This window comes from Onychostoma macrolepis, chromosome 22, assembly GCF_012432095.1.
Source record: "Onychostoma macrolepis isolate SWU-2019 chromosome 22, ASM1243209v1, whole genome shotgun sequence".
NCBI classification, from domain to species: domain Eukaryota; kingdom Metazoa; phylum Chordata; class Actinopteri; order Cypriniformes; family Cyprinidae; genus Onychostoma; species Onychostoma macrolepis.
Genome location: NC_081176.1, coordinates 2,819,519 through 2,841,906, shown reverse-complemented (window position 1 = coordinate 2,841,906; position 22,388 = coordinate 2,819,519). Strand labels below are relative to the sequence as shown.

The 22,388-nt window shown below is 35.3% G+C and overlaps 3 protein-coding genes across 7 annotated transcripts in view; 1 reads left to right on the top strand and 2 right to left on the bottom strand.

Moving 5' to 3' along the window:
* Positions 1-962: 962 nt before the first annotated feature.
* LOC131529730 (uncharacterized) lies at positions 963-8,493 on the bottom strand. 3 transcript variants are annotated; one of them, XR_009268195.1, is made up of 7 exons: positions 8,054-8,493; positions 6,193-6,513; positions 5,510-5,836; positions 5,079-5,189; positions 3,826-3,854; positions 1,819-1,942; positions 963-1,659 (listed from the first exon to the last, which is right to left on the bottom strand). XR_009268195.1 is itself a non-coding variant. In XM_058759593.1 (7 exons), exons 1-6 carry the CDS (start codon positions 8,100-8,102, stop codon positions 1,898-1,900), a joined length of 882 nt encoding a protein of 293 aa, XP_058615576.1. In that variant the 5' UTR covers positions 8,103-8,493; the 3' UTR covers positions 963-1,659; positions 1,887-1,897. The 3 variants fall into 3 exon arrangements, 2 of the variants coding, with proteins under 2 accessions (XP_058615576.1, XP_058615577.1); XM_058759593.1 differs by having other exon boundaries at positions 1,887-1,942; XM_058759594.1 differs by lacking the exon at positions 1,819-1,942 and having other exon boundaries at positions 964-1,659.
* A 2,947-nt stretch (positions 8,494-11,440) lies between these two features.
* LOC131529734 (uncharacterized) lies at positions 11,441-17,910 on the bottom strand. Its single transcript, XM_058759601.1, has 6 exons — positions 17,726-17,910; positions 16,500-16,823; positions 16,001-16,060; positions 13,546-13,662; positions 13,386-13,417; positions 11,441-12,879 (listed from the first exon to the last, which is right to left on the bottom strand). The coding sequence occupies exons 1-6, from the start codon at positions 17,772-17,774 to the stop codon at positions 12,790-12,792; spliced, it is 672 nt and encodes a 223-aa protein (XP_058615584.1). The 5' UTR covers positions 17,775-17,910; the 3' UTR covers positions 11,441-12,789.
* Positions 17,911-21,348: 3,438 nt separating this feature from the next.
* The window catches only part of LOC131529732 (SLAM family member 9-like), a 34,172-nt gene continuing 33,132 nt past the window's right edge, over positions 21,349-22,388 (top strand). For 2 of the 3 annotated variants that reach the window (XM_058759598.1, XM_058759597.1), the window contains exons 1-2: positions 21,349-21,476; positions 21,734-22,036. In XM_058759598.1, coding sequence (XP_058615581.1) covers positions 21,428-21,476; positions 21,734-22,036 — 352 coding nt within the window. In that variant the 5' untranslated portion in view covers positions 21,349-21,427. The remainder of the gene's footprint in view (positions 21,477-21,733; positions 22,037-22,388) is intronic. The other variant, XM_058759596.1, reaches the window with a different exon arrangement.

The following is a 22,388-nucleotide window of genomic DNA, read 5'->3' as shown; positions in this document are numbered from 1 at the left end:
CGGCGACATGCCATCGAGGAAGAATTACAGGAGAGTTAGGGGTAATTGAACCATCACGAAGCCCATGGTCCAGCTCTATCGTCATGGTCCCGAAACCGGACAGCACCCTCCGCTTCTGTAATGACTTCCGTCGACTAAACGAGGTCTCCGAATTCGACGGATACCCGATGCCACGGGTGGATGAGCTGATAGACCGGCTGGGGAGAGGCCGGTTCATTTCCACGCTCGACCTCACCAAGGGATATTGGCAAGTGCCGCTGACTGAGAGTGCAAAACCAAAGACCGCCTTTTCGACCCCTAGCGGCCACTGGCAGTACCGGGTTCTCCCCTTTGGCCTGCACGGGGCCCCAGCTACCTTCCAACGTTTGATGGACGTCCTATTGCGGCCCCAGCAGGCCTATGCAGCGGCCTACCTGGACGACATCATCGTCCATGCGGAGAGCTGGGAGGAACACCTTGAACGGTTGCGGAGGGTGCTGATGGAACTTCGCCGGGCTGGACTGACTGCCAACCCCCGGAAATGCCACCTGGTCCTCTTCGAAGCTAAGTACCTGGGCTTCCAGGTGGGTCGGGGTGTAGTCAGACCTCAAGAGAAGAAGGTGGTGGCCATCCTCTCTACACCGCGACCCACCACCAAGACACAGGTACGGGCCTTTTTGGGGTTGGCAGGGTATTACCGCTGTTTTATCCCTAACTTCTCCTCCTTAGCTGCTCCCCTGACAGACCTAATCCGGAAGGGGCAGCCAGAGAAGACACCCTGGAGTCTCGAGGCAGACCAAGCGTTCCAGCGAGTGAAGGCGGCACTCACTTCTGAACCTATCCTGCAGGCCCCTGACTTCGGCTGCCCCTTCCTGATACAGACGGACTCATCCGACACCGGGCTGGGAGCCGTCCACACTACACACTTACAGCACGTCACAAATAAAATCCACCCTCCGGGGTTTTCTTAACTTTTTGAGTCCTCTTGTCGTGTGTGATTCTTCACCCCCGCCACAATATATATATATATTTATTTACTTAAGGCTACAGGTGAACACGGTAATAATGTTAATGACCACATCACCATACTTCCTCAGAAGATTAAATAATAGTACAGTAAGACTACTACAGTACAGTTTTGAATTACAGGTTTTCTGAAATAATACACATGCAAATTAAACTTAATCCCACTGAGTATGCACAGAGATCGGAATAATTATTTATTTTGTTGACAGTACAGTCATAGAGATTTTAGGGGGATTTAGTTCTGTTTTTAATCACACTGTAAGTAATAAAAACTGTCAACAGACAACAGAGGGGGCATTTTTTTTGCAATAAAATGTTATAAATAAAAAAAAATTAATTAAAAAAAATTAATTGAGAACAAAGATAGAAGTGAAACTGTAAAGTTTGGTAAAAGTGCTGCAGAAGTGGAAAAAAGGCTAATTTTAAGAAAACCGCCTTTCAAGATACATATTGTAACAGAAATCTAAAGACACAAACAGATAAAGTGCAATTAAATAAACCAAGAACCAAGAAAACCATAAGCTTACAAGCTGGAGTCAAATATGTATATACAAACTGTAATGTGTAAATGTTTAACTGCAGGCAGCGGATAACAGGAAACGGTGTGCTGTCCACTGGTTTTGGATGCAAATCCCAGTCTCACCGGCAATGGCACTATTATACAAACACATAGAGAACACAATAATTACATGATATATAATCACACTGAACAATTACAGCCCAGCTGAACATGCTTCAGGAACAGAACTAAGAGAGACAGAAATGGAGAAAATATCTGTAATGGACAGATGATGTGAAAGACTGAACATTTACCTTTAATGCTGCACAGATCCATTGTTATTAATGTCTAATTATTAATGTGACTGTGGATTCCCACTTACAGCATACGCAGTTAAAATTGAGTTGCATTCTGATTAGGGGGTGAGTATCTATTCACCTGTAATAAAACATGGATTCACAGAAAGTTAAAGAATGAACCGGACTAATGCTTCACTTACACAAACATACTTGGTGAGGAGCTGTTTTTTCTGATGTTTGCAGAACATATTGTGGCTTTCTTTACCTAAATCATGATTCACCAGAAACTTTTGTCTTAAAGGGGTGGTTTACTGATTTTTTTCTTTGCTTGATTGTGTTTATGGGGTGCAATATAACATGTCTTCATGTTTCGTTTGTTAAAAAACGCCTTATTTTTCATATATTTCACCTTTATTGTAAGCCGCTTTCTTCTCTGTCATTTGAACGACCGGTTGACTTCCTGATTCTCTGAAACCACTCCCTCAGAAACAGGCGATGGGCTCAGATTGGTTAGTTGGGCCGGTGTGTTGTGATTGGCTAAACTGCATACTGCACGTTGTCCGGAAACTTCACGCCCATCACCTTCACGGGCGACAGCTGCATGTGCAGCGGTCAAATGTAAATAATGGTGTCAATATTGCTGTATCAGTTTGAGCCAGAACCAGACCCAGAAAGCGCTAATGAAGAAAGTCAAGCAGAACTTCCGCAAGCACGGCTCTTACAAAACGTTTCTGAATGGAAGTTTGTTGTTGTGATTACATATCATTTTCTGAAGTTCGTACACATTTGTCTTATACACACAAAATAGCATCGAACTAACTGGCTACTATAACCAAACAGTGTTGGCTTGTGTTTACGTTCTTGATCAAATCGAAAAATTACATCATAAAGTATACATGGAAAATACATTTACAAAATTAGTACATAATTACAAATTCGGGTCCAAAATGTTTGTACGCGTTTGTCAAAGACACACAAAACATCATTTAACTAACTGGCTACTAAAGCCAGCGTTGGTATTTGTTTACGTCCTTGATAAAACTAAAACATTACGTCTGAAATTATACATGCAAATACATTTAAAATTATGAAATCTTACTTACAGGTTGTGGCCCAACAAAGTGCCTCTGTTTTTAAAGTTGTAACTGCTCCATGTTTTAGTAATAGTTTCTGTGTGAATCCGGCATTGAACTCATGTAGATTCTGGAAGCTGTCTTCCGTAAAATGCGCAGCACAGAGATCTAAATTAGGATTGTAATTGTCAGGAACATAATCAAACATAAATTTTAACCATTGTTGACGAACTACAGCATCCGTAGGAAGCCCGAACACAGAAGACCTGACAGCTGGGTGAAAATAACTCTGTTTCGACGGCATGGCTACGACTCTCCACTATAACGCTTCCTCTTCGACAAAGCCGCAGAACATGGCCTTGCCCCCTTTTCTTGCATGTTCCGGAGGGAGGGGTTGATGGGTTTATTTCGTATGCAACCCGGGAAGTATCTCGTTGTAGTCCCGTATGAGTCGTTTTTGTAGGCATTAAACTTCCTGATTTTTAAAAGACTTAAAAAGTTCCGCTTACGTTGAACTTCCAGCGCAGCAACTTTGCAGATACTGTTCATGCACCAACAGCAACATTACACACTATTTAAAATCAAAAAAGTGAAATCGCAGTAAACCACCCCTTTAAATAAAAAAAAATGTATGGTAGGAACAACTGAAACCAAACATAGGCAACATTTTCTGGGTGTCTACACCGGATGCAACAGCTAAAGTCTATCTACACTAGACGCGACAAAACAACCATTGCAAATCATTTGAACCTCGTTTCAACACGTCATAAGTAGAACGACACAGTAGCAGTTTACTGTCGGGATTTGTCGTGCCACATCCAGTGTAGACAGCATCACTAATTATAATGGGTTCTTTAATATTTTGTCACACCACACCATGTAGCTCGTGTCCGGTGTAGACATGGTGTTAGAACTGTAATGAGGTGAAAATTATATTTTAGTTCCTCACCTGAACATGACTGCACTGGATGTCGATTCCTGTTTGAAAAATATTACATAATTATGAATGCTGATTACTTTTTACTTTGAATCTGCAAAATGTTAATTATTTTACCAAAATAAGAGGGATCATACAAAATGCATGTTATTGTTTATTTAGTACTGACCTGAAAAGATATTTCACATAAAAGATGTTTACATATACTGTAGTCCACAAGAGAAAATAATAGTTGAATTTATGAAAATGACCCCGTTCAAAAGTTTACATTCCCTTTATTCTTAATACTATGTTTTTCCCTGAATGATCCACAGCTGTGTTTTTTGTTTAGTGATAGTTGTTCATGAGTCCTTTGTTTGTCCTGAACAGTTAAACTGCCTGCTGTTCCTCAGAAAAATCCTTCAGGTCCCACAAATTCTGTGGTTTAAAGAATTTGAAACCTTCTTAGAGAAGGTTCAAGCGCTCACTGATGCTCCAGAAGGAAAAACGATGCATTAAGAGCCGGGATTTTTCTTATTTTGCGTAAATATCTTTTTTCTTTTTCATTTAGTACAGCCCTTCAGAGGCTACAGAAGATACTTACATGTTTCCCAGAAGACAAAATAAGTTAAATTTACCTTGATCTTCAAATACAAAAAGTTTTCACCCCGGCTCTTAATGCATGGTTTTTCCTTCTGGAGCATCAGTGAGCGTTTGAACCTTCTGTGATAGTTGCATACGTGTCCCTCTGTTGTCCTCAGTGTGAAAAGATGGATCTCAAAATCATACAGTCATTGTTGGAAAGGGTTCAAATACACAAAATGCTGGAAAACCAAAGAATTTGTGGGACCTGAAGGATTTTTCTAAAGAACAGCAGGCAGTTTAACTGTCCAGGGCAAACAAGGGACTCATGAACAACTATCACTAAACAAAAAACACAGCTGTGGATCATTCAGGTAACAACACAGTATTAAGAATCAAGGGAATGTAAACTTTTGAATGGGGTCATTTTCATAAATTCAACTATTATTTTCTCTTGTGGACTACAGTATATGTAAACATATTTTATGTGAAATATCTTTTTCAGGTCAGTACTAAATAAACAATAACATGCATTTTGTATGATCCCTCTTATTTTGGTAAAATAATTAACATTTTGCAGATTCTGCAAAGGGGATGTATACTTTTGATCTCAACTGTGTAATTTTTCACATCTTTTAAAAATTATTTTCACACAATAATTATCGTATTTCCATCTTGTAAAACCAGCTGTTTGTGATGCTCACCTTTCCTTCTTGCTCTGTGTCTGCAATAGTAAATCACAGCAGCAGCAGCAATGAGCATCACAACAACAATTCCTGCTACAGCAGCTGGAGACAGGCCTGAATCAGCGACAACTAAAGACAGAATGAATGAGAAGTATTTAACAATCTTGAACTTGCATTTTCATTTGTTCGCTTTGGTCATCAGTTGTATGACAATGATTTAACTAATAATTGGCACCTTCTGGTGTTTCTAAGAACAGCAGCTAAAATGGCATTACAGCACTGAGAACTCAAGAGTAAACAGCAGCGTTCACAGTAAAATGGCATAATTTTATGCTTTTATTCATATAGCATTTAAATAGCATTAGTCTTGTGAACTACATGTGTTTGTTAACACTCTGGTATTTAGTGTGAAAGCTGTCACTTTGATGATGTCACTAAATTATACTCACCATTGACAGTTAATGCAGCTAATATTATCCTAATGCTGCCGTTGATCTGTAGTTGATAAAGTCCAGAGTCTGTGGTTCTGGTGTTCATGATGGTCAGAGATCCAGTCTGATGATCCAGCTTCACTCTGTCTCTGAATCTCTCATCACACTGAACATCTGAACAAATCTTACTCTGATCTCCACTGATTTCAGCGATGAGAGTGTCATTAAAATACCATGTCATCAGATCATTTGGTTTTCTTTCTTCAGGAAGCTCTAAAGTGACAGATTCTCCCTCCTTCACTGACTTTCTCTTCGTTGCATTTAGTGCAGCAGCAGCAGAAACACCTGAAACACAAACCAACAGCTACTGAAGCATTTTTCTGGAGAGAAAACTCTATCAAAATAACTGATTTGCTGATCATAATACAAGTAAAACTATCAAAATGCATAATTTGTCCACATTTTGTGCTTATAAATATATCCTGGAGAACCAAAATGCATTTAAACAAATCATAAGAAAATTAACTGATGCCAGAATAAAACTAAAAATGTATGGATCACTGACTGAAATATATTACTTTTAAATCATTCTGTTTCAATTAATGATGCAGATAAAGTGGAAAACAGCCCTAATGTCACATAATAAATACAATGATGTGATTAAACATATTACCTGCTTTTAATATTCATTAATGACTCACCATGAACAGTAACACTGAAGGTCTTTTCACTCTCATGACCAATGTTGATGATCTCTAGATGATAAAGTCCAGAGTCTGTGGTTCTGGTGTTTGTGATGGTCAGAGATCCAGTCTGATGATCCAGCTTCAATCTGTCTCTGAATCTCTCATTACACTGATCATCCGTACAGATATATCTCATAATGCCATTGATTTCAGCGATTCGAGTGTCATTAAAGAACCATTTAATCTTTTCATGCTGGTCTGCTTTAACACCAGTGTGTAGAGTGACTGAATCTCCCTCCATCACTGACACTTCATCTGTACCATCACAGTAAACACCTGCAGAAGAAATTAGCAGTTAATCATAAATCAATCTGGGATAGTGAGGAAAAGAATATACAACAACAAAGCACCACAAACACGATGTGTGGGCCTTAAAAATATGAACCAATCAGGTAGCAGTCTGTGCCCTTAATGAATCTATCAGAGGCAGGAAAGTCAATCATTTGTTTCATCTAGATCATTTGTTTTAGTTCTGAAACTTAAATGTTTCATTTTCTTCCTGGTTTGGTTCGCTTTCATGGCAGCATTTCAAAGCATACCAAAATGTGTTTATACAAGCTACATGTGAGCAGAACTGTCCTTTCATTGGTCAGAATGCACCTATTTATGTTCCACATAGCATTATTCATCAAACTGGTTTGCAATAACTAATGTTTACCCACTGCTTTTTAGGCACCACATTTCCTATTATGAATTATGATGTAGCTTGGTTTGTTGGTCTGTTGGGTTGGGTTGCTTTCTCACCACAACCATATTGCTCCACATTTGATTTAATTCAGGTGATCTCTCTGCTGTGGATCAGCGCTCACGTTGTGTACATATATGCCAAAATGAACTGAACTAAGGGAGAAAAAATGTGCTAGGTTCTGAAACAAATACTCCAAATGAGCCAGGTGTGAAGATGTCCTAAGATTTCGATAAAACACTGAACCCATTCATGACTATAATACTAGACGTTTCAACTTGTGTTTCACAAAGAAAACAATACGATATAGAAACAAAAGCAGAAGATAAGAAAAAAAAAAATCTATTCCTTAAACTTATTCCTGAGGCCTCCACAGTAAAATAAAAATAAAAAGGCATTTCACTGCCTGTGGTAATAAGAATTTTTCCCTCTATTTTTAAGAAACATTGGCATCTTAAATCTTAAAGATTGACATCTTAAATATTAAAAGTCATCATGCAATGGGTGCATATGATCAAATGTAATTTCCCTAGCTTTACTAAGGCATCTGGTTTGATAAATCAGCTCTAGGCCTATCACAAGGGTTCTGTCACGAAGTTCACAAGACTAATGCTCGTTACTTGAGCGCTGTAAGTTACTCGCACACACCCGAAGCGCGCACAAACACAGAGACGTGTTTCAGACAGTGCGGCATACCGAATTGATTCATCTTTCATGTAGTTTATACAGTAGAAGGCGAGCCAGTGGATATCACACAAGCAACGTGCAAACTTTGCGCAATAGTTATGCCGGTGAACGTCAGTCATACAGAAAGTGAAAGTAAAAAAACTGAGGGAGTTTTCTAACGCTGCATTAACAGCGCATATTATCTCGGAGACAAGATACGAATCTACTTCAACATGTGCTGATAACAGTATAAATGAATAGAGCTGTTTTAAAGACGCTATCCACAACAACAACCTCAAATTACTATTCATTACTAGTACTACAAATGAGCATTTTCATATTCATGAGGCTGCCATAGACTCCCACCAGTCAGTATCCTGTCAGCAAGCTTAAAATTGATAGAACTGATACAACCACTGCAAACTGATACAGGGAAAATGAGATCGTTACAAATGCATGTCTTACCAAGCACGACCAAAACATCCACCAACTTCCACAAAACGGCAGAATTCATTTTCACCGCTGTTCGTCTTAAAAAAAAAATACAAATACGGTAGCACAAATCGATAGCGAAAAATGCTACCTATCAGATTGTGTTACCAGCATCTTATTCATGTGGTTTGAGGCTTTTTTTAATACCTACCCCTACCCTAAACCTACCCGTCCACACCTACCCTTACCCTAAACTTACCCTTAAAACAATGCAAATATATTATTGGTAGCACAATCTGATAGGTAGCATGTTTTGTCGGTACACCGGTGTTTTATCAGTGCCGGTGGGATCACGCTTATCTGTGGTGGACATGTGTGTGTACGCGCATAGTTTAACTTGGCTTTCCAGCAGATGTTAGTCGACAGATTCAACGTTTTTCATGTTATTTGTATATGTTTGTATCATTATTGGGCTGTTGTTTCCTCTGCCACAGTTCCTTCCAATGTATCATTTAAGTTTTAATACGTTTTTCATGTCGCGTCACTATACCACGCCCATATATTTTACATTAGTTTCAATAGAACTCGTTTCTGATGACAATTGTCAGTGCAGTAAATAACTAATGATTTAATAATAGTTTACTTTGTTTCTTAGCAACGCGTGTGTATACGCATTTTTATATTGTTTAATTTGTGGCTTAATTTAATTTGAGCAGCAACTGCTGTGGTTAAAACAACATGTCAAACTTTTATTATTAGAATTTCTTTTTATGAGTTATAATGCATACAGGACACTCCATAAATGTTCCTAAAGAATGGTCAAGATTGTCAAACAAGCTAGTTATGCATATGCGATTTCAAATTTGTGGCACAGATAGGATGCAGTGGACTTCAGATTTATTTAAGGGAATGTTCAGCTAATATATACATAGTTGACAGGTGTTGAAGCAAAATCACAATACATAGCTTCAAAGCAAGTTTCTCTTTAGAGATCAGTTAGAAATGACTGTTAATGGAATGTAGGGTTGCAAAGGGGCGGAAGATTTCCGGTAAATTTCCGGAAGTTTTCCGGGAACTTTCCATGGGAGCTTCGTCTGGGGAACTTTGGAAATATTCCAAATTTGAAACTTACCAGGAATTTATGGGAATTTGCGGGAATTTTGGGGAATTTAAGGGAATTTATGGGAATTAATTGGAAATTTATAAAACTGTATCATATACAAACATAAATATATTTTTTTTTTGATCTTAGACTCACTTGCACTTAATTTCTAGCGATTATCGCCGATTTGATTGCACAGATAATATTTAAACTAAACTGAGCTAGACAATGACATCTCTGAATTCAATAATGAAATGCCTTTAACTGAAAATTGAAAATTGAGTATTTAATCTTATCATTAGACATTACTGACACTCTATCCTCTAATTTGATACTGTTAAGTGCTTTGACGCAATCTGTATTGTTAAAAGCGCTATATAAATAAAGGTGAAAGGTGACTTGCATGCAAACTAATACAAATTTTAAAAATGACATTTTTGGGGGGGAATCTGTGATGCTTTTTTCAGGATTTATTGATGAATAAAAACTTATGAACAGTTTATTCAAAACAGAAATATTTTCTAACAATATAAGTCTTTGCTACTACTTTTTTAAAATTAATTTAACACATCCTTGTTGAATAAAAGTATTAATTTATTTCAAAAAAAGAGAAAAGATACTGACCCCAAACTTTTGAATGGTAGTGTATTGTTAAAAAAGGATTTCTAAATAAATGTCTTTTTTTTTTTTTAACTCTTTATTCATCAAAGAATCCTGAAAAAAAGAATCACAAGTAATAATAATAATAATAATAATAATATATTAAGCAGCACAACTGTTTCCAAAATTGACAATAAGCATATTAGAATGATGTCTGAAGAATCAAGTGACACTGAAGACTGTAGCTTTGCATCACAGAAATACATTATATTTTAAAGTATATTACAACAGAAAACCATTATTTTAAATTGTAATACCGGCAATACTGCACAATATCACTGTTTTTTTTTTTTTTTTTTTATCAAACAAATGAAGGCTTGATGAGCAAAAGATATGCAATGTTTAAAAACATTAAAAATAGTAATGTGTCCAAACTTTTGACCAGTACTGCGCTTCTGTATGATAACAGAAAACTTGCTAGCAGAAGGAGCATCACAGCTTGAGCTATATAGCACACAGCCTACCTCATAAACTGTCTAGCTACTGTATAAACACTTTTTGGTATTTACTAGTTAAACGTGAATCCCATAGATCAAATATATTTAGAATATCAAAACTTAGATGTAGTCTTTGGGCTCAAATGCAGAAAGTGCGGCTTCAGAGAAAATGGAGGGGAATCCCCCTCTTAGGTGACTAGAGAGGATTGTGTGTGTGGGGGGTCATTTTAGACTTTTGTTTTATTATCTCACCTAAATGTTTGTTCAGTCAGTGTATTTGTTTTAACTATGGTATAGCCTAATTTAGCTGAACAGTATATTACACACAGCACAAGGAAGTTTTTATTTTATTTTTTTGTAATATTCATGTAATTTATATGAATACTTACCAAGATGGACATTTTGATATTTTGTGTGCAGGATTTAAGAAATGATCTGTGCATGTTAAGGAGGAAAGCACAGTGCATGTAGGGGGCGTTGCCTCGATAGCCCGCAGTAAGCAGTGTGCGATTGAGCAATGTGTACAGTAGAAATTAAACTGAAATTGCATTAAATCTGGTTGTTTTAACCAAGATTATGCTGCAAGGTTTTGTTCTCAACTACATTTATGTTCCTAGTTCCTGCAATTTAGCAAATTTCCAGTTTATTCCCATTAATTCCCGTTAATTCCCATGGAAAGTTCCCAGTCTTGAAAATTCTTGGAATTTTGCAACCCTAATGGCATGTCCATATGGCAGAAATAGTAAAATTCAGAAAAAAAGTCAAATTCTAAGATAAGTCTGGTTAGTTAACATGTATTCAGTTAAGCAGAAACATGTTAAGGCAATGATTACATATTGTGATCATGAAGATTAATACAAGGATGATTTTGCAGTTTTGTTGATTCAGTGAAGACCTTGCAGTCTCTTCACATGTGTTGGGGTCATCTAAAATCTTCACAGAGGCTGAATCCAAATATTAGTGCCACTCAAATGAAGATAACTGACATAATTCAAAGTTTTATTACATAAAGATGAGCATGCTCATCAAATTTTATTTAGAAAACAGACTTGTGACATTTTCAATTTAAGAAGCCTGCAAACAAGTAAATAATAAAAATGATCATTTTCTAATCGATGTTTCGATGTGAGTGGCATCTTTAAAATTAGGGGTTTGGCTTGAGTCATACAATATTTATCACATAAAAAAAAACAAGTGTAAAAGGTTTTTCAGAATTTATTTATTTGATGCCTTTGTTTTTATTTTTTGTGACAGCGTCACAGTATCCCTTTTAAAAAATATATATAAATTCTCTAGTACATATAAAAAATAAAATCAGAGTGTTAAATTCACACTAGGAAGTACAGAGACAATGATAACTCAAATCATGACTTAATGGTCCATTTCACATTTATTCCTCATATCAAGCTCAAAAATAATTTGGTCAAATACAGACTCACAGATGTTTTCATCACATGAAAATACAAAGTTTCTTTATTCTTACAGAAAATAGTATTTTGTATGGGTTCAACTAAGTCACTTCAATCGTTTTTGTCTTGTAACAATTTAAATAGAAACACTTAATCAATTAAACCAAGCCAAGTAAAACATCTACAGCTCTTAGTGATTTATGTCAGGGTAAAAAAATAAAAAAAAATCTGGCAAGTGATTTAAAAAAAAAAAAAAAAAAAAAACACCACACACACCTCTCCATTCTGTTTTGTGCAAGCTGTAAACAAATACTTAAGGCAATAAAGTGTCTGCATCTATAATTAAAATTCTTCAGTATTTATTGATGAAATATTATTTAATTTTATTTAATAAATATTTTATGTTCAAGTAAATCCCCATCTAAATATCTCTTACAAGGGTTTATTCAAACAAAAGCATCTCCCTCTTCAGAATACAATGCAAAAAAAAAATAATAAGTTAGATATTTAGCAGCTCATAAATGATCGTGTTTAATCATCAATTCAAGTAAAAATACTGAATGCTACAGTTACTAACTCTATGAAGATATTTGGACCAACATAAAATAAAAAAAAAGGAATAAAAATGACTTTTAAAAATGGGTTGTCACATTTTTATCATATAAACTAACTTTTTTTCTCTTTTTTTAAGCTTAACACCAGAGTAACATTTAAAACAGCCCATATAGTGTTAGTGTCCAGTTTACAGCTGTGAAACGATTGTTCTCTCAGGAAAGTATAAATTAAAACAAATTAATGAATTTGAAAACTGGTTAATGCTAGTTTGATACTTTAGTAGCTGCTGAGCAAATAAAAAGCTATGCTGCTCATGAATAAAATTAAAGTTTTAAAAAGCGATACACACTGGAAACATGCAAGTCTTTTACAGTAACTGCAACAATACGAGTAATGACACCTACATTAAACTCAACCCAGTGCCTGAATGTTGTTTGACTGACAGCTGCATTTTCGCACATCTTCTCTGAAAAGCTTTCACGTATTGCAGTGTGCAGCTGTGTGCTCGTCTTGGCAGGGTATTTGTATAAATACAGTTATAAGATCACTCATCGTTTCTGTCTGGATCACTTCAGCTCCTCTAAAACTGAACTTGACATCTTAAAATCAAACTGATGTCTCACTGCCATTCGCATTAGCAGCAGGCTCCGATCCATTGTCATCAGGATTAACAGAGCTGTATGTAGCACAAAACTCCTTTAAAAAAAAAAAAAAAAATTCAAAAGAAATGAACAAGATTGACGTTTAAGTTAAACAATACAAAAGTACAAGAGACCTGGATTTTATAAAAATCTTTTTCATAAACTATTAACAAAAGGGCCTTAAATGTAGGGTGTTTGTTAATAAAGGATAAGAAAAGAAAACCATTCACATGTTCATTCAGGTTACACTCAAACCTGACCAGGGTAATTACAGCTAAACTAAAACCATTTTTTTTTTTTAAATAAAAAAAATAAATAAATGTTACTAAAACAGAATACAAAAATAAATATATATATATATATCTCTCAGGTAGTTTGGGGCAACATTTCTCAATTTTACTTTAACTTACTAAAGTAACTTATTAAAAAAAGAAAACTGTATAGACATTTAAAGACAAAAACTAATAAACGTACAGATGAAACAGTACCAGAGCACTGAGAATCTGTTGTAAATTCACTGTTTTTTGCAGACAGATAGATCAAGCGCACACAGCATCTTACCTGATCACTGCGCTGAGTCCTGGGTCCTGTTCCTGCAATTAAACACACATTACTTTGGTTAACTACAGTAAAAACACAAATGTTCACATCTTTTAAGGTTATTTTCACACAAAGACTCACATATGTCCATCTTGCTAAATCATCTGTATGTAATACTCACTATATTGCCCTGCTTGATAATGCTTGCAATAGTAAATCACACCAACAGCAGCTGCAACCGCGAACAACAGCACAGCAGCACATATTCCTGCCACAGCAGCTGGAGACAGACCTGAATCTGGAACAGACAAAGACAGACTAATTTTTACTAGACAGTGAATGATAATCCATTCAGTATTTAACAAGATCTCTCTACATCTTTCTACTTTGATCATCAGTTGTATGATACGGATTTAACTAAATAGTCTCACCTGGTAGGTATTGTTTTTTTTTTTAGAAACAGAGGTTAAAACAGCCCTGTGAGCTGAGAAAGAGGTCTAATTTTATGTCTTTTTATGCCAGGTATCTGTACAGATACCCTCAAAAAGGGGTATGCCTTGTATGCAGTGCATAGGGGCGCCACACATAGGGGGGCGCCATTTTGCCAAAATCATTCTGTGAAAATCTTTAATTAAACGTTATAAATAATCAAAAGCTTAGTTATTAAAAATAATCAAGGCAACACTTTTATTCAACGGTTTTTAGCATTTTAAAGAGTTCAAAAACGTATTTATTAAAAACTTAAGAACATGTTTGTGAATGGGCATTTGATTTACATTTGAGAGAAACTGAGAAGATTGTAAACAAGGATACAAACTGGCTACTTTTCACTGAAAATTGCGGTTGTAAATTCAAAATAGGCCATCGGTGTAGTTCAAGTAAATTCAATGAGTTGAAAACTCTTGCTACTTCATACTTGAATACAAAACAATGCTGGAATTTGACAAAAAGTAGATTTTTAAATGTTAGTGATTTTACAATGTCTAAATATAAATCCATTAGCAAATCATGTGAAAACAACTATATTACAGAGTGGAAGTGGTAAAGGAGACAATAAATGATCCTCTTCTGCCATTTAGTGGCCATCGTGGGAATCATGCCATTCAGTTTAATAGTATTTGTTTTTCTACCAAGTGAAATCTTGGCAGAAATCTTCCACTTAGCATGGCAAATTTTCCATGAATTCTTTATGTAAAAATGAAAAGAAAGAAAAAAAAAAAAAGCAGATGTTCTTTAAAATAAATTTCATTATATAAAAATGTGCAAAAATATTAATAATTTTGAGGCAAATTATATATTTAAAATGACCTAACTAAAAAGTGAGCAATTACATGTGTTTGAAAATAAAAATGAATAAAAAAAAAAATGTGTTCTACTATCTGGGGTTAAAGGGGATGTTATGTGACACTTTTCTTTCTCGTGTTAACTTTTCACTTTTTTCCCTATGGTATTAAAAAAAGGGAGAAGGGGGTTCAAACCTTTGTCACTTTTTACACTCCGAACGAGTTTGTATCCTTCCGTGCACAAGCTAGTAATGGGCTTTTGGTCATTGACTTGCAGAAAGTTTTCTACGCGAGTTGGTGTTAGAGGCTACTACAGGGATACTCAAATCTGGCTTGCAAGATCCACTTTCCGGCAGAGTTTAGCTCCAACCCTGACCAAACTCACCTGAGCATGCTAATCAGTGTCTTCAGGATCATTAGAAAATCACAGGTAGAGGAGTTTGATCAGGGTTGGAGGGCTAAACTATGCAGGAAAGTGGATCTTGCGAGCCAGATTTGAGGATCACTGGGCTAAAAGAATGCAGAGGGGCGCCGACACCAATCTTGCATACCCCACGGAAAATGTGCAGTTGCACCCTTGTGTCAATTCAAGGCAAGTTTTGTTAAAAAGTTAAAACTCAAGGATGGATCAGTACACATTGTTCATGATCCAGCTGCACTTCCAGAAGTAGTAAGTCTCACTTTATATATTTTTTTAATGATTATTTGCGAATCGCCTTTGCTCTTCCATGGAAGAGAGGGGCGGGGTGAGCAGTGCTCATTATCATGTAAAGATATATGCACCGAAACGAATCGCTGTGAACAGAGCTGTTTTTGACAAGGTAAAAATGGTGTTGTTTTACGCGACCACTGGGACCATTTCAAGAAGACCCTAAATAATCATAGCAACTTGTGGAAAATGGGCATCCGAGGTCCCCTTTGAAGCACAGCCTCCACAAAATCAGACTTACTTTGAGATCATTCTGAGATTAAATACATATTTAAAATCATAATAGTTTAATAGCTGATACTGTTTTTGAAATCAAATCTTTGCATAGCTATGACAGGAAACACTGGAATCTAACAATGCCTTTAAAAAAACAATTAATCTTAAAATAAAGCATTTACATAAACCCATATAGGAAATAAAAGTTATCAAATAAGCATATTATAAACTCCTGAAACATTGGTGTTTCATATTTTAGATCACTCACTGCAATTTATGAAATAAATCAATTCAATCTGTATGTGGGAGTGTGTGTGAAAAATAAAAAAAATATCAGATGTAACCCCCTTTGTAATCCTTAACATTTTCATAAGTAACTAACTTTTTATTCTTTTTAACTATACCAGGATATACTATATTTACTATACCAGATTCTCCCTCCTTCATTGACGTTCCCTTCATTTCATCTCGTTCAGCAGCAGAAACACCTGAAACACAAACCAACAGCTGCTGAAGCATCTTTACATCTCTACATCAAAATAACAGATCTGCTGATCAGAATACAAGATAGATAAGTGAAAAATGATTTCACATGCTCGGTCTTTGAGTTTGTCTAAAAAAGTAACATTTATCTATATTTTGTACTTGCAAAACACAAACTTAGGAGAACTAATAATTAATGACAGGTGCATTTAAACAGATAAGAAAATATGATCAGGCATTAAAAGATGAAAAATTGTCATCTGATAAAGCTAATGAATGACCAACTAAAAAAATATATATATATATATATGTTTAAAATCATGCAGGTTCAATGACGCAGGTAAAGAAAAAAAATAAAAATAAAAGAACAGTCACTGCAACAATAACCACAATGATGTGATTATCACATATAACCTGGTTTTAAACATTCATGAAATGACTCACCATGAACAGTAACACTGAAGGTCTTTTCACTGTAGCTGCCGCTGTTGATGATCTCTAGATGATAAAGTCCAGAGTCTGTGGTTCTGGTGTTGATGATGGTCAGAGATCCAGTCTGATGATTCAGCTTCAGTCGGTCTCTGAATCTCTCAGCGCCTTCATTACACTGAACATCTGTACATCTCACATTGGCATTGATTTCAGCGATTCTAGTGTCATTGGAAAACCATTTAATCTTTTCATGCTGGTTTGTTGTAACGTCAGTGTGTAGAGTGACTGAATCTCCCTCCGTCACTGACACTTCATTTACACCAACACCGTAAACACCTGAAGAAGAAATTAAGAGTTAATTATAATTCAAGCTGGGATAGTGGGACAAGAAGCACCATGATGATGTTTGTGATTGCTTTAGAGATGCAGGTAGCAGTCTGCACCTGACCTGACATATTATTGATGTATTTATATTAAGTATATAACATTTTGACAAGAATATAACGTTTATATTTCTTTCATTATTACAGTCAAATAAGAAATCAAATCACATCACGTTTCCAAAGTCTACGAAAAAATTATGATAAAAACAACAGGGAAATAACGTTAATTACATTCATCAAACGAGACACCCTGCGTCCCAAAGTGCATAATATCCACCCTAAATAGTATTGAAAATTACTAATATCACATAGACTTTAGAATGGATAATATGAACATTGGGACGCTGGGATAGTCTCTAAAAATGTTTTATTTATTTTTAACTATAACAGTTATTTATTTAAATAAATAACTGTTAAATAAATAAATAAATAAATAACTGTTAAATAAATAAATACATAAATAAAGATATATCTGCTTTCCCAATTTAAAAAAATAAATAAATAAATCATGGTTAATTTTCATAATAGGTACACGTCAGTGTTTTCTGACAATTTCATTGTATCGATTCAGCCAGTTGCGTAATGTCACGCCAAAAAACAAATCCTGACTTCCAGCCAAAAATTTTTTTTTTTAAATCTGCGGTTGACACTTACGAAAATTAACTACTTTTTTTGTAGTAAAAGTGTGGTAAAATGCTTTAAACCGAAACATGGGCGCTGGACACAGGCGTGCACATCTAAAACTATAACATGTCTTCAGCATCAGTTTAAAAAAAAAGCACATGGACGTCTGTTGAGCGTAAAATCACAAAAACTGAGACAAAGAAAAATAGATCGTAACAAAATATGTCTTACCAATAAGCACGACCAAAGCACACAACTTCCATGTAACAACAGAATTCATTTTGGGAAAAAAAGCAAATTAATTCAATGGAACAAAACGCAAGTTAAAACAATAAAAAAAATTAAACTCGAAAGTAAAAGTGATAGCGCTTCCGTGTATGACAAAGTACCGCGAGAGAGCAGACGGCTCACGCGGTACTTTAATGTCACGGTGGAGAACACACGCCTGCATCCCAATCACAGATAATAGGCTTGTTTGAGATGTGCCTCGCCTCGCCTCGCCTGAAATGTAGGCGGCTGCAGTGAGGGGAGGAGTGAAATAAGCGCAGTCAAGACGGACAGTTCTGAGCTCTCGAAGAAGAACAGATACAACGAGATCAAAGGCAGATATCGCGTTATTCTCACTCATATGCTGTGCTGTTGATAAACATGATATAATTTCAGTTCTGTTGCTTTTATATGAATATAAATATGATGAACAAGAGACTCAAAGTGCTTGCTATTTAATTCCATAAAAAAGGCGTATTTATCATTAATTTTTATTTTAATTCTAAACATGTATTTTAGATTTTTATAGAAACTATGACAACAATCACATATCTCACACAGAGATCGCACTATTGTGTTTGGGAATATTCATGCACAATTTAAATACATAATAGCATGAAATCAGATTTAAAAAATAAAACATTTTAGAAGAGAATGCAGCACTGTTGTCTGAACCAATGAGCATTCAGCTGTGTCGTCAGTCAGTCGTTTCCCATCATGCTTTTGATCATGCAGTCGGTGGAGAGCAACTGCGCGCGACTGCTCAATCCGACACAGCCGCCTCGCCGTCGCGAGAGTTTTTTGGCACACGTCAGCATGACATCAGAGCAAGGCGGACGTAACTCGGACACTTTTCTAACCGGCATGCATCTCGCGGTGATCACCGGTGATCGGTTCTGCGCAGATTTTGCTCATCTCAAACAAGCCTATCATGTGGAAAAAAAGCTTGGTCGCTCCCTTATCGATTCTGTATTTCTAACAAACTTAGGGAATTACATCTGAAAATCCTTCATAACATTTATGTTAGTAATTATACTCTTCTCAAAATGCATGGATATTGATTTTGTTCAGATAAACCAGAAAAATTGGTACATCTTTTTTATGAATGTAATCATTCAAAAAAGTTTTGGGGAGACTTATCTCCCACGTCCAAGAGAAAACTGGATATAGTTGTGATTTGAATTAAAAAAATGTTTTATTTTATTTTGAATCAAAAAGTTCAATTCAATTCAATTCAAGTTTATTTATTTTGTATAGCGCTTTTTAACGATACAATCGTTGCAAAGCAGCTCTACAGGAAATTAAGTTTCTACTATATATGTACATATATATATATATATATATATATATATATATATATATGTATATGTATATATATACACACATACACACACACACACACACACACACACACACACACATATATATATATATATATATATATATACATACATACATACACACACACACACACACACACACACATATATATATATATATATATATACATACATACAGCAGAAACCCAATATATTTAAGTTATGACAAACTTAACTTGGTAATTCTGTATATGGTCTGAGGGTTGGCAAAAAGTATATCTGTTAACTTTATGCTGAATCTTATGATTTCATTTGGTAAGTTTCATATCCATAAAAGTAAAATAAATCATTCTAAACCTTGTTTGAAGGTTTTGATGGCTGATGTACATTCATATATGGATTCTCTTCAGTTTACTGATAGTAAAAAATGTAAAGATACAATTGTATTTGCTAAAGAGCTGAATTTAATTGAAAAGTGATCTCATATATGCTGTCTTTTGGATTATTGGCATTTAGTTGCTGTCTTTTCTTTGTATTCTTGCCAAAATGTATATTTGTATATTTATATTTGTAATGTAGAATGTAAACCCACGTTTATTTGTTTTATTTTATTTATGTATTTTTTTATTTGGATGTCTTGATATAATTGTATATATTTTTTTATTTGTTGTAGTTAATAAAATAAAAAAAAATAAAAAATGCCTGCATCCCAATGTGCATACTATCCATCCATCTTTAAGTCTATGTGATAGTAGTAATTTTCAATACTATTTAGGGCAGATAGGGTGGATAGTATGAACACTGGGACGCAGGGCTTACCGTCTACAAAACGCTCTCTGTTTTTGGTTGTTGTTGTTCGGTCGATTGATTATGACGAAAGGAGAGTGTAGCTCAGTACCTCTCAGCAGATGGCGCTGTTTTACAGTTCAAGCAAACTTGGAAATATAAGTGCATTTATTAAATCATAAAAAAAGGGTGTTATAAGGACTGTCACCACACAATAAAGCACCCTAAAGTCACAAAGTTGCCAAAATCAGTGTTATGGGCAAACCATAGCTTAAAGAAGTACGAATTCTGGAGTATGGAAAGTGAATGGAGTGAGGGGGAAAAAAAAGAAAATAAAAAGATGGTGTGTCAAGTTTTTCACAAATATCTTTGAAAAACAATTATAATCAATGAGTTGAAGAAAACAATGTAACTCTCTTTACGAATGTCTACTTAAAATTCTAGCATCACTCCACTGAACAAAACAGTTGTGTCTTAAATGATATACTATACACTGCACACTTACACTATACACTATGTAGGCTATCTAGTGTATGTGTATTTCTCACTGTATTTTTTAGTGTGATCTTGACTACACATAGGCAAAATTGTATAAACTTCATTAATGGTCACTGAACCAGTCAGTGCTAATCTCATATGTCACACTGAAGTTGTCCACCATTAGATTGGAGATCTCTATCAAATAAGAACATTAGAATGATTGCTGCCGACTAAACTATGCTTGTTTTGTGACCACGTCTCTGTTTTGCCTTGGCAATTATACTGCTGGTGATCGACACCTGCCTTGTTTGCATTACTGCTTATACTTTTAATAAAGCCGCACATGGATCCCAAATACACTGACTTTTTGTTACAGTATAGCAGCATTTTGTTCAGTTCATTGGTGTGTTATATTAATTGTTGAGAGATGTTCAGCTGTCAATCCCTGTAGTTTATTAATTATTCATAATGGGTAAAAATGTATTGTTCTGTGAGGGGATCAACTGTGAGGTTCATAATTGCAGAACAGAAAGAAGCTCTTCACCTACAAACTAAACACAGATCAATGTATGCAAGATGTTTTTCCACTGATCAAATCACACTTCAGACTGCAGCAGGTTTCCGTTTCACTCTGTGGAGATGTTTGTGTCACACCTCAGTAACAGACAAAGAGAGATGACTGAGAGATGATGAGAGTTTTTTTTGTTTACCATTTGTAACAATGAAATCATAAAACCAATAAAAAAAACCTTATTTTAACTTTTTGTTTTTATTAAAAATTTTACATTGACTAATCTCATTTTGCAACTTTCCACACTTCTTCTTTAACATATTTAATTGTCAGAAAACTACATTTGATATTTTATATTTGATACTTGTTAAATGTTAAAACTGAAGAATGTTTTCCACTATTAAAACCAATTAAAGTCTTAATAAGTGCCAAAATATCATTTATAAATTACATACCAAACAAAAAGAGTGTATGCATTTGACAGACTAGTGTCAATCTCTATCGTGGGAGGATGCACACACCACATGAAGAGACTGAGAGTCTCTAGACTTCACTGAACAGCTGAAGAAAATGGTTTGCACGTTTGTTTTGTTCTCTTTGTGCTGCTGGTGTTTGACTGGTAAGTTATAAAATCATTTTTATGGCGTTATTTATTCCTGTTTCAGATAAATAAAGCCACTGATACTGTTCAAATTACAAGACATTAATTTGCTGTTCTTCTCAGAAACATCAAATCATTATGACTGTGAGGTATTATTAGTTCTCAGAACAATCTGTAGAGAATGAGGTGTCAATTCACTTTTAGATACAAAGCTAGAACTGATTTCTGGCTCTGTAATCAACAAAAGTCTTCATTTGTTCCTGTTTGTTCATCAGGTGTGTTTGGTGAGTCAGTGTCAGTGATGGAAGGAGATTCTGTCACTCTGAACACTGATGTTACTGAAATACATGAAGATGAAGACATACTGTGGAAATTTGGAGCTGACAAGTCTCTCATAGCTCAAATCAAGACAGAGAAACAAATCTTCCCTGATGGGAGATTCAGAGACAGACTGAAGCTGGACAGACAGACTGGATCTCTGATCATCACAAACATCACAACTCAACATGCTGGACGCTATGAAGTAAAGATTAGCGGAGCAAAACGGTTAACTAAAACATTCAATGTTTCTGTCTATGGTGAGTAAAAAAACCCTCATTTATTCTTGTTTTATTAACGCAATATATCCGGTTAACTATAATTTAAGCTCAATCAACAGTATAATGTTGATACAAAAAAATAAATAAATAAATAAAATAAAAAATTGATCCATTCCTTGTAAAAATAAATAAATGTAGGTTTACAGCAAGGAACTTAGAGGCCAATGTTTGGACAATCTAAAATAGGAAATAGGAAATATGACACTTAAATTTGATTTAAAATACAATTACAGAGTGTCTACAATAACTCTGCCCACCAACGTGTGACTGGATAATCAACACTACAAAAGACATTTATCAAATATCAGGTCTAGTGGTGTAGATGGTAAAA